The sequence below is a fragment of the Balaenoptera ricei genome, chromosome 14 (genome assembly GCF_028023285.1).
Source record: "Balaenoptera ricei isolate mBalRic1 chromosome 14, mBalRic1.hap2, whole genome shotgun sequence".
Taxonomy (NCBI): Eukaryota; Metazoa; Chordata; class Mammalia; order Artiodactyla; family Balaenopteridae; genus Balaenoptera; species Balaenoptera ricei.
This window is the reverse complement of record NC_082652.1, coordinates 48,317,970-48,330,188: the sequence shown is the minus strand read 5'-3', so window position 1 is coordinate 48,330,188 and position 12,219 is coordinate 48,317,970. Positions and strand designations below refer to the sequence as shown.

The 12,219-nt window shown below is 36.1% G+C and overlaps 1 protein-coding gene across 3 annotated transcripts in view; it reads left to right on the top strand.

The window, feature by feature from the left end:
* Nucleotides 1-11,899, top strand: part of KLHL14 (kelch like family member 14) — a 127,860-nt gene extending 115,961 nt beyond the window's left edge. For all 3 annotated transcript variants that reach the window (XM_059894143.1, XM_059894141.1, XM_059894142.1), the window contains 4 exons: nt 3,171-3,361; nt 3,443-3,601; nt 7,175-7,332; nt 9,789-11,899. In XM_059894143.1, coding sequence (XP_059750126.1) covers nt 3,171-3,361; nt 3,443-3,601; nt 7,175-7,332; nt 9,789-9,929 — 649 coding nt within the window. In that variant the 3' untranslated portion in view covers nt 9,930-11,899. The remainder of the gene's footprint in view (nt 1-3,170; nt 3,362-3,442; nt 3,602-7,174; nt 7,333-9,788) is intronic.
* Nucleotides 11,900-12,219: the final 320 nt, after the last annotated feature.

Genomic DNA, 12,219 nt, shown 5'->3' with positions numbered 1-12,219 from the left:
AATATAGTACATTACCCACATGGTCCAAACTATGGGATTGGCCCACTAAAGATGGCCTATTAGTAAAATTAGTAAATTAATTATTTCAGACGCTCCAAAACCTGTCATAGAATCATATGAAAGAGGGACACCGACCTACCCTGGTGTCAACGATGCAAAGAAATATCTGTGTTACTTTAGTACAGATTTTTGTAGACGTGAGTCGGTCTTTTCAATCAAATATTTTAACTTGAGAAGGTAAAAGCGCTAGTAAAATAAACTTGACCTATCATATTCAATAAGAGAGCAATTGAAATCTGGTTAGAGAAATGGAAGGAACCAGTGGTCCGTCTGTGTGCACTTAATTTTGCTATTGTTTTTAAACCCAATTTTATATTTACATGAGTTTTTACTTCTTTATACCAGGAAATCCCCAATTTTTTAGGTTATTAATCCCCTTGATAATCTGATTAAAAACTTCCCCCCAAAATCTTTCTCCAAACATATTCCAAAAAATGCACATATATACATAAATATATATAAAATACATGACATTTTATTAAAAAATTCTTTTCACAATTTCGGAGCTTCATATATGCCTCAGAAGACACGGGCCCAAGATAACAACAACCCTTATTTAATGAAATCTATCTCACTTGCTCTTTATCCTCCTTCCTATTCTTATCCTTCTCTCTTTTTCCTTTCATCATCTTTCTGAGTTTCGCACAGCACATATTTCTTTCAAAACCATCAAGAAAATATAGGGAAAAAAATCATAGCCAAAATATTACTCTCAAATTATCAATGATGCGAACAATTTCAGGACTATCCAGAAAAGGTTCTATCTGAACTTCAGACTTCAGGACTTCAGACTTCAGGACTATCTGAACCTTACGATCTAGCAATCCCACTTTCGCATACACTGTATCCAAAGGAACCAAAATCAGTATCTTGAAGAGATATCTGCACTCCCATGTTCACTGCAGCATTATTCACAAGAGCCAAGATATGGAAACAACCTAAGTGTCTGTTGACAGATACATAAAGAAAATGTGGTGAATATATATAATGGAATATTATTCTGCCATAGAAAAGAAGGAAACCCTGCCATTTGCATGACAAACATGGATGAAACTGAAGGTGATTATGCTAAGTGAAATGCCAGACTGAGAAAGACAAATACTGTATGAGATCACTTATATGTGGAATCTTATTTTAAAAGTCAAACTTAAAGAAACAGATTAGAATGGTGGTTGCCAGGGGATAAGGGTGGGGAAAATGGGGAGAGATTGGTCAAAGGGTACAAACTTTCAATTATAAGATAAGTAAATTCTGAGGATCTAATGTACAGCATGGTAACTATAGTTAATAATACTGTATCGTTTACTTTAAATTTGCTGAGAGAGTAGATCTTAAGTGTTCTCACACGAAAAAAAGTTACTACATGAGCTGGTGGATGTGTTAATTAATTTGATTGTGAAAATCATTTTACAGTGGATGCACATATCAAATCATCCCATTGTACCCTTTACGTGATTACAGTTTTGTCAATTATACCTCAATAAAGCTGGAAAAAATAAAATAAAACTGCATATATCACCATCTATAACATATGCCATACATTTATGGTATAAATTATATAAAAACACTAAAGAATTTAGTCATCACTTAAAATACTATTCAGAAAATTTTATATGCAAACATCTTGATAGCTGATTTTTAAAACCTTTTTATCCAAATAATATCAACTGATAGTTCCTGAGCATGAACAAAATGTTGGACACTATGACAAGCACTTTATGCATGTGTTCACAAACAACCCCATGAGGAAGGTACCATCATAATCTCTATGTTACAGATGAGCAATCTGAGGCTGAGGGGGTTAAGTAACATGTCAAAGCCCACACACCCAATAAGTCATATAGCCAGGCAATCTGATTCCAGAGAACAAACTGTTCATCAAGATGCTATATACTGCTTCCCAGAGGTTTTGACACTTAGTAAACACAACTTGGAGACTCTCCAAACAATATAGGTTTACCTGATTTAAAAGCTCTAGGGCTCCTCATTTTGCTGTTGACATTGCCCAAAAGTCTTGGCATCAATTTTTATAAAGACCATTTATTCAACAAACATAAATTATGTTCTCTGAGGGGCTTGGCACTTCACGATTGTACTTTTTCAGTATTGAACCATACGTTATCCTTATGAAGTATATTATTCCTGTAGCATGAATGAGAAAAAAAGAAGCAAAAGGTCAAGGACTTGCTTAAGATTTCAACCTAGTCATCCTAACTCCAAATCTTTGAGTCCTCTTCCAACCTCTTTTCTCCCTCAGCTCTCATATATTATTAGTAACTAAGCCTTACATCCTCCTTTAAAATATCTTGCATCACCTCTTTTCATGTCTTCTACTAAAACTCTAATTCAGGTCCTCAGTCTCTCACTCCTAGAATATATTCTCCCTCAGAACTGGCCTCCCTGTCTCCAATCCTTTCAACACAGCTTGCGTGTCTTTTGCCTTTGATGGCAGGTGGGATAATTTAATAAATAGTCTCTCTTGAAAAGAGACTTTAAAATATCCTTATAGGTTTGTAAGAATCAACACCAAAAGCTACATAGATGAAATTCCTAATATGGGTTATATAAGAGCAAGATTTCAACACTATATTCAGTTGGAAAAGTTTCTCTATTTGCAGTCGTCCTGGGAGGAAAAAAGAAAAAAATGATAATTGAAGAAAAATTTTGATGATGTAGTTCTCTTATAAATTGGGAACAATGACCCTTGAAGGACCATAAAGAAAGTGAATGTCAAGATAATTTATTATTGTTGCATTATCTACCTCATTTTTCACTTTGTCTTACTGAGCTGTGATATCCTTACAAGGTACCAAATATCCCAAACATTAGTGAACACTTTAACAGTGTATAAAAAGCAAGATAAAAAGAGCTGAAACAAAGAGTTTGTGAATTTCTCCTCTACTGTGACTTTAGTATCGATAACCTTAACCAGCATGGGCACTGCAGATGGTTGCTCTACAAGGTCTCAGATTTAGAAGGGAGCTATATGTGTAATTTCCAAAGGTCTGCACCCCTTTCTGAAGCAGGATGTCCCCCCCTTCCCATGACTCACTGGATTCCTTTTGTGATTTACATTGGGTTGTTTTGTTTTTTGGTTTTTTTCATTGTAGAAGAGCCAGTTTCTATGCGTGTCGGTTGGACAAACATTTATACGTTATTGGTGGACGGAATGAAACTGGCTACTTGTCCAGCGTGGAGTGCTATAACCTAGAAACAAATGAATGGCGTTATGTGTCCCCTTTGCCACAGCCTCTGGCAGCTCATGCGGGAGCAGTGCACAATGGGAAAATATACATTTCAGGCAAGTCATTCGTCCACTTTGTGTTACAAAGTGCAGTTTCAAGGCATTTTCTTGACTTGTGTGTCTATGCTTAATTCACAGGGGGTGTACACAATGGAGAATATGTCCCATGGCTGTATTGCTATGACCCCGTCATGGATGTCTGGGCTCGAAAACAAGATATGAACACAAAACGCGCCATCCACACTTTGGCTGTAATGAATGATCGCTTGTATGCAATTGGAGGAAATCATTTGAAAGGTCTTTTTTTTTAAATCACAATAACATTTGCATCTCATGTTTCTTGCTAAGGGGGTTTCTTGTTAGATAATCATAGTTAACCAACTAAAAAAACAGGTTGACCAAATAAAATCTACTCTTTGCAAATTAGCAGTACCCTTGGCTTGGGCAAGCACTTATTTTGGCTCTCCTGCAGATAGGATTATTTTGAAGTTACCACATACATTAAAGAAATGAATAATGATGTCTACAGAAAAATTTAAAAACTAGAGCATTAATAACTGAAACGCACAAACAATTTGTTGTAACAATGAATTCAGTAAAATAAATGATTCCTTATCACCAAAATTATAGTAATGGATTTTTTCCAGAAAATTGTTTTCGTAATAATCATAAAGAACTTTAGTCAGAGAAGCACAAAGAAGCGTGTATGTGATTTTTCTTAAAGAAAACAGTAGAATTTCATGTCTAAATTTAGAATTATTTCTTTGAATAGTTGAATATCGAACCATCTATGATTCTCAAATTCTTTCCATTTGCTTTTTTAATCAGTGACATTTAAAGCATAGTCTTTTTAGAGCCATATTTTGGCTTGTTTCCCTCCTCGTGTATGTATGTGACTGCAACTTTTTTGTAGTTTTTGTGCATGTGTATAACACTGAATTTGACAGGAAAGCGGAGAGACCTGTGATATTGAGAACATTATTGAACTGCTTTGAGCTTCAGTTTTCTCATCTGAAAATGAAGAAGGTGGTCAAGTTGTTCTCTAAAATCTCTTCCAGCTCTGACCATCCATGATCTTTGAAACTGAACAAAATGAGAAACAGGCCATCTGGGTATGGCACATAAGGCGATTCTGTGCATTTATTTTCCAATCATACACCCATCTTAAACCATGAGTTAGATATAGACATTTTTTCTATTTTTCATAATATATATTATCCCTAAATGTAATAAATACTGGACAAGTGTAATTTTTAAGTGAGTATTTCCAAGTTCATATTCAATCAGAAATGTCAGTATTCTGGTCTAGATCTGCTTCTCACCTTAGAGATCTCCTCAGTGGAAGGGAATTTATCTTTACTGCTTCAAACTCTTCCCTTTTCATTCTTTTTTGCTTTCACTGGTGCTCTTTCATTTCAATCCATACACCATTCATTCCTTTACATCAACGTATTTTATATTAACTTTGTAGCTTTCTGCATTAAAATATGACTCCTACTAATTTCTTTTGTACAAGAATTCTTAATATTTTAGGAACTTTTAGTATTTAAGGTTATACTTGAACAGAAAAGGCTTGGGTAATGACAACCTAAATGAAAAATAGCACATGCACATCAGAATTAGGTTAGCTCAGGAAGACATTGTGAAAGGAGGAAAGAGTATGGATTTTGCATCTAAGCCTGGGTCTGAATCCCAGTTATGTACTTAGAGTTGTGTGATCTTACTCTAGACATTTACCTCATGTCTGTAAGAAAGGGGTAATTACCCTTTCCTTGGTAATTGTGAGGGTTATAGTCATCGTATGTACTCGGTACAGAGAAGGCACACATATCCTCATAGATAGATAGGGAAACTTGCCCAAATCCCCATTTCATATAAACGCTTCAACAATTATCATCAAACTCTTAATGTTAAAGGAAAGGATTGCATCATAGGGTCGCAGTAAGCACATTGCTCTCTTGCTCCCAAATGTGATTTATCCTAAATGTGTTCCTCCGTTATGTAATTTATTTTATGTAAAAAGTCAGTGGCCTGAAATAGTCTGTCCACCACTTCAAGAGTGAAAATTTTTCTGATTTTTGGTCTATCTCTTTTTTTTTTTTTTTTTTAAAGGTGAAAAAAAGTAATTTTTTAATACAGAGGGATGTTCTGTTTTTTTTTTTTTTTTTTTTTTTTTTTTTTTTTTTTTTTTTTTTTTTTTTTTTTGTTAGTATAACATATATTTTAAACTTTATTTCTTTTTTTTTTTTTTTTTCACACACACACTGTATTTTATTTTTACAAGAGATAAATCGACTGACACCAAGCATTGTACATGGATGACCACAACAAAAGCAACAATGATTGCAATTACCAAACATGAAACACACTCATACTATGTCATAGTATTGACATTCAGTCCAGTAATCCTCCACTGTAACAGCTCCTTTACTTTGCAGTGAAAATTGATTTGTATATTCTTTGCCTCTGAGTCCTTGTGGAATTTTTTTTTTTTTTTTTAATTCAGACAGAAAGTCACAAAAATTATACTCATCCTCATCAGTTCACTCAGTCCCATGTAATTAATTTTTTTTTTTTCATCTTGATCTTTTGTTAGCACTTTTATGAGTTCATCAGTTTTTCATTAGAGTTCTGAAAATGCTTATTCATTCAGTTCAGCAGTACAGTCCGTTACCAGAAACCTGTACTTGTCAGAGTCTTTTCCATGTATTTCTTGAAGATGAAACCCTTTTATAGGAACATATTTGCAAAATCATCAGAGTACACCCAGAACTGTCTGTAAATGACAAAAGACTTAAAAATGACCACGGTTAAAGTGGTCTATCTCTTTAATTACTTTGAAGACACCAGTATGTTGACTAATTTACCATATGTGTCGTGATTGTCAGCTAGCAAACATCCATAGCATGTGTTTAACCGTTAAAAAAAAAAAAAAAAATCCTTAAAGGTTTGGTCTGCTCGGTGACCCTGAGGCTCCCATTAAGGATTTTTCACTCCCTAAATGAAAGGCAGGGCTTCGGTGGAGTCTGGGGAAATGAGTTGTTCTCTGCAACCTAGTAACTGCTCCAGCCACTGAGAAATTTTATCAAAAGTGGGAAAAGTCTTTCCGCGGAAGATAGCCCCCTACTCTAAACCTTGATCCTTAGTAGATACTGGAAACCATTCACATCATCACAGCTGTTTATACATATAGTCAGACTGTAAAAAAAAAAAAGAAAAAAGTAAAAGATTTTGAGAGAACTCAAATGAATATTCACTTAAGAAAAGCAATAAAGCTTAGTCTGTGAAAGTGTGACCTTTGAAGCCTGTTCACCCAGATTCAAATCTCAGCCTATCTAATGGCTGTATGACTAACTCAGGTCATTAACTCCCTCTGTTCCTCAGTTTCTCCTCTATAAAATGAACATAATGGTATCTATAGGATGCTTGAGGGGGTTAAATGAGCTCCTTTATACAAAGCACTTAGAAAACAACCAGCTTATTGTAAGCAGTCTATAAAATGCTTGCTTTAGCTATTACTATTTTAAACCTGTTTTAATAAGGTTTAAGTAAACCTTTACTGATACTCCAAGGTAAATCAGCTTTTACCAATGACATCTAGCCAGGCATTTTTGCTTTAAAGTAATCCAAAGCATCCAGGGTTGGAGTTTCGGTGGCGAGGTGGAGGTGGGGGAGGGTTGTTTGTTTGTCTGTTTGTTTCTTAGGTCTTTCTGACATGTCTCCCAGTTTCACCAGTCAGCGTATCCATGTGTCTTCAAAGACACAATCATCTACTTCTTGGCCCTAGTCCTTTTGCAAAAAGAAGCCCCAGCCTTAAACTGGGACCCTGAAGTTTATTCTTTGGTGATTCCATTTTGCTATGTCACTTAGGTTTCTCCCACCTTGATGTGATGCTCGTGGAATGCTATGACCCAAAAGGTGACCAGTGGAATATTCTCCAGACTCCCATTTTGGAGGGTCGCAGTGGTCCTGGCTGTGCAGTGCTAGATGACAGCATCTACCTTGTGGGAGGTTACAGCTGGAGTATGGTATGTGTCCACATCTACCTCCTCCTCCTTTTTATTTGTGCTTCCTTTTTGCTTCTCTCCAAATGTGTTACCACCCACACAAGTACCTTTTAAGAGTAACATGTTTATATGCACGCAGTAAATTGCTTTAAGCCATAAAATAGAATCAGTGTGGTCGCTGTAGAGCTGTCTTGCTATCTGGTCAATTGTATCGCAAAATGCGGTAGGTCTCTGCTTCCCTCCCACCCCCATGCTTTCCAACTAAAAGTCAGACTGAAGTGGTTTTTACAAATGTTCTATTAAAACTGTTTGACTGGGAGAGTCTGAAAAGTTTCTGACCAGCTAAGCATAAAAAATGGAAATTCATTGTTCAGTTACCCACAAATTCTATTTAGGATTATGTAATTTGCCATTGCTTTCCACTTTCCCCTCTCTTTATGATGAAAATTTCTAAACATACACAAAAACTGAGGGTTCAATGGGCCCTTGTTAACGCACCATCCAACTTTGACATCCATCAGTGCTTTGCAGTACTTACTTCATCTATCCTCCCTTTAAAAAATTTTGGTTGAAGCAATTTGAAGCAAATTCTAGACATGTTATTTCACCCTAAATGCTCCAGTATTCCTCTAAAAAAAAACACTTGCTTATGTAAACACACTATCATTATCACACTCAGTAAAATTAACAATAATTCCTTTATATGCAATCCATTTTCAAGTTTATCCCATTGACTTGAATAAAAGTGTATTTTTCAAATTGGTATGTTCAAATCAGGATCCAAAAAGTCTCACTTGTATTTGGTTATTATATCTCATACATCTCTTACAATCTGGAGAATTACTACCGCCCCTCTTCCTGTCCCATGCCATTGTCATGTTGAAAAAGCAAGGTCAGTTATCTTATAGAATATCTGATACTCTCGAATTGCCTAATGATTTCCTATGTTGTCATTTAAAAATAGTCCTCTGTCTCCCTATTTCCTATAGACTGGAAGCTAGAGATAAGGACTTAAGTTCAGCTTTTCTCTGTTTTAAATTTTTTTGTTATTTATGTACCATTTATTTATTTATCTATTTATTTATTTGTCTATTTATTTATTTATTTATTTTAGCGAAAACACGTAAGGAGATGGCTGTGTAATTCAAATAACATCACATCAGAAGACACATAGGGTCTAATGGTCTACACAGTCACTTTTTTTTTTTTTTTTAAAGACAATTTTTTTTAAGCAGATATTCATTTTTAATTAATTAATTATTTATTTATTTATTTATTTTTGGCTGTGTTGGGTCTTCGTTTCTGTGCGAGGGCCCTCTCCAGTTGCGGCAAGCGGGGGCCACTCTTCATCGCGGTGCGCGGGCCTCTCACTATCGCGGCCTCTCTTGTTGCGGAGCACGGGCTCCAGACGCGCAGGCTCAGTAGTTGTGGCTCACGGGCCTAGTTGCTTCGCGGCATTGGGATCTTCCCAGACCAGGGCTGGAACCCGTGTCCCCTGCATCGGCAGGCAGACTCTCAACCACTGCGCCACCAGGGAAGCCCCTACACAGTCACTTTTTAAATGATGACCGTTCCTATATTTTCCTATTTATATGTGCTGGTTTTATAAGATTAATTTGGGATTTTAATAATATTAATTAGTTTTATTTCTTTTGCATCCAGCAAGGTTGTTATATAAAGTTTGGAGGAGTTTTAAAAAGCTATTAGTTATATGGAAGTGAATGTGTATTGACATATATCACTAGATATTGGTACATGTGCTCTTTCACTAGTGGAAAGTGACAGCTGCAAGAGTATGTATGTTTGGAACCAGACACCAGGAATACACTTTCAGAAAACGATTATGTTGGTTGGGATTTTTGTTTGTTTCTTGCCTATGGTAAAAACAAAGCTGCTTTGATTTAGGAAGGGAAATATTATACAAGCACTAGCCTCAGAGGTTGACAAAGGAAACAAGATTAAAGACATTTTTTATTTCTCACGTGGCCTTTTCAAAATAAATAAGTCAGTGTGTGAAGAAGTTGGCACGTCTTCATTTCCAGTTTATTTTAAACTGGTTTTGAACCCCATCTCTGATTCTCTATAGTAGTAAGATAAAAATGGAAAAGTGAGGTGACAATCTAAAATCCAATTTACTTCTTTTATTTGAATATTTAAGATAAATTTTTCTTTTTTTTTAAACTTAAACCAGAGGGATAATTTCCAACTTGAGGTAAGTTATCATAAGGGATTTATAAATCATCTAGGGTGTTGTAGGTGCTTGACTTTTATTATTAGTGTCACACACATACAAAAACCCAGATTTTGAAATGTTGCCAATCCCAAATTTTCCCTTAGAGTACAATGGTTTAAAATCCATTGCTTTCATTTGGAATTTTTTATCAAGAGCAGAGAAAAAATATTGTCTTCCTAATGTAAATGTGATAAATAAGCTTGCTGTGGCAATTCTCTAAAGGCTCTCTGCTCTGCCATTCCAGGGAGCCTACAAGTCATCTACAATATGCTATTGTCCAGAAAAAGGCAGCTGGACAGAACTTGAAGGAGACGTAGCAGAACCCTTGGCAGGCCCAGCCTGTGCAACAGTTATCCTGCCTGCCTGTGTACCTTACCACAAATAACACCAGGAAACCCTGGAATGAACAGTATCACATTCTAGGAAGCAATGACAGGTGACATCCCTATTACAATAGGAACAATACATCCTAATGATACAACTGCCGAAACCCCATTCTTGGTTTCTGATGATTTACAAGAAGCTACAAAAGGAAAAGACCTGTTCTTGAACAGGTACGCTGTCTGTAACTCGGATTACACCGAACTTCCTGTGGTGACAGACTCTTCCATTTCAGACTGGTTTTAACTTGTCCCAGCTTTACAAAAACTCCTCACATGGATCTCAACTTTCAAAAGGAGAAAGATAAAATACAGGAGAGTGCCCCCCAGAGAGACCTAAGATCAGTATTGTGCATTGTAGTCTACCTGCATGTGATCTATGTTGAAGTTTTGGGGATAGTGTGTTCATGAATGATTCAAAATTTGACCCATCAAAATACTTACACCACATTACAGAAATTGCCACTTGATTCTATATTCCTAACCTGTGGCTACTTCACAGATTCCGTAGGCAACACAGTTAGAGAAAATCATATAAGATTAAAGAGGAACATTTTTGTTTCCATATAACTTCATTTCATATACCTTCTGCCCCTTACAGCACCTCGTGGGAATGTAGAAGAGAAAGATACTGGCTCTTGTAGCAATTGCTTTCTGCCCTGTAGGTTCCAGGCTAGCCAGAGTCACAATTTCTGTGTCCTCCATTTTATCCGAAAGATTAAGACAAAATACGCTGTGTCACTATTCAGTTTATAGAGGCTCACGCTTTCTCATTTGGAGCAGCATATAAGTCGTGAATACACCTGGTCTTTGCTTCAAACATATAAGACTGACAAAGACAGTCATGCAATATTGAATATTCTGTAAATAGCACATCTGACCCAAACTTAACCCCTAATGAAAACTGAGAGATTGCTTTCGGAAATTCAGGGACGAAAAGACAGATTTCTCTTAAGAACTGTCCCCTTTTCTCTCTGTCCACAAAATACCTCCCCCTCTTCCTCACCTTCGGCTCTAAAAAAAGCTCTAGATGTGGCTCTAGAAAAGCCCATGACGGACCCTCCTTCTTCCCCCCAACTCATCACATTTCTTTGTTGTCACCAGAGATGCCTGGGCTCAGTTAAGCGAGCAATAGCTAGCTGTCTTGAGAAGCATGAGGAATTTAGAAGCAGAAGGTCAGGAGAGCATGAGACAGTGTCAATGCGGCCCATCAAAAGAGAAAAGCTAGCAGGAACGCGGATTTGCTTTTCAAGCACTTCAGAGCTGGCACAACAATAGTTAGGAATAAATCAAAGCCTAAAATATTTTGTGAATCACCCAGAGATGTTGTTGAATCCCTCAACAAGTGTGTCTTTCAAAAACAACCGCACAGGGAAGCCACAGATTAAAAATGCCTTGGTGATAACTTTTCACTGCGGAGCATGTCCAGATGGATGGGTGTACTAGAATCCAATGCCGTTTCTACAGTAAAGTGCAATCTTTGTTGTTTTTGTATTTATTTGTATGTTCAGATCCAAAGGATCCGTTGTAAAAATATATATATAAATATATATATCCAGTGCAATCAACTTTCGTTTCTTTTTTCCTTGATCGCATATGAGTATATAGAAAAAAGAAAAGTTACAGTACTTTGTGAGAAAATCCCATCTGACGTCATGAAGAATACAAGGTCTCCTTCAAAACCTTTTATCGTCAACGGTCCCCATTTCTTCTGAAAGTCACCATTTCTACAAGGGTATTTGCTTTCCTTGGACTTGTTGTTCATTTATTTTTTATTTCTAGCCAAAATAAATAAAAGCATTTACGAGAACTATAAGTAAAGCTTTCTGTATTTCAGAAAGGCACAAACTATTAGAAAGTGAAAAGTGAATAAATAAGTCACAGAGAATGTAAATTTTGTACAGTATTAGAATGTGTAAATGAAGCTTGCTTGGAAGGGGAAAACTTTAAATAAAAACTTTATGTACTAATTCAACTGTCTCTCCTATTCTGACTTACAAAGCATGTGTATAAATCTACACATTAAATTGTTTGAAGGTTTGTAATAGGTAAATGCATAAATATGTTTATTCTGCAGATATACTTTACAAGTTTATTTAGCTTCCTGGCAATATGTAGTATGTATGTAGTGCGAACAATGTTAAAAATTACGGAATGTTTCAGAGAAAAGTGTTGTGAGTTAAAAATCATGAATTGAATCTGGTTTTTCCACTGTAAGAGTGTTGCAATAAGGCATACTTATCCAAGATCTGATAACCAGGTATTTATAGAAATTGTTAGAAGCACCATACGCAT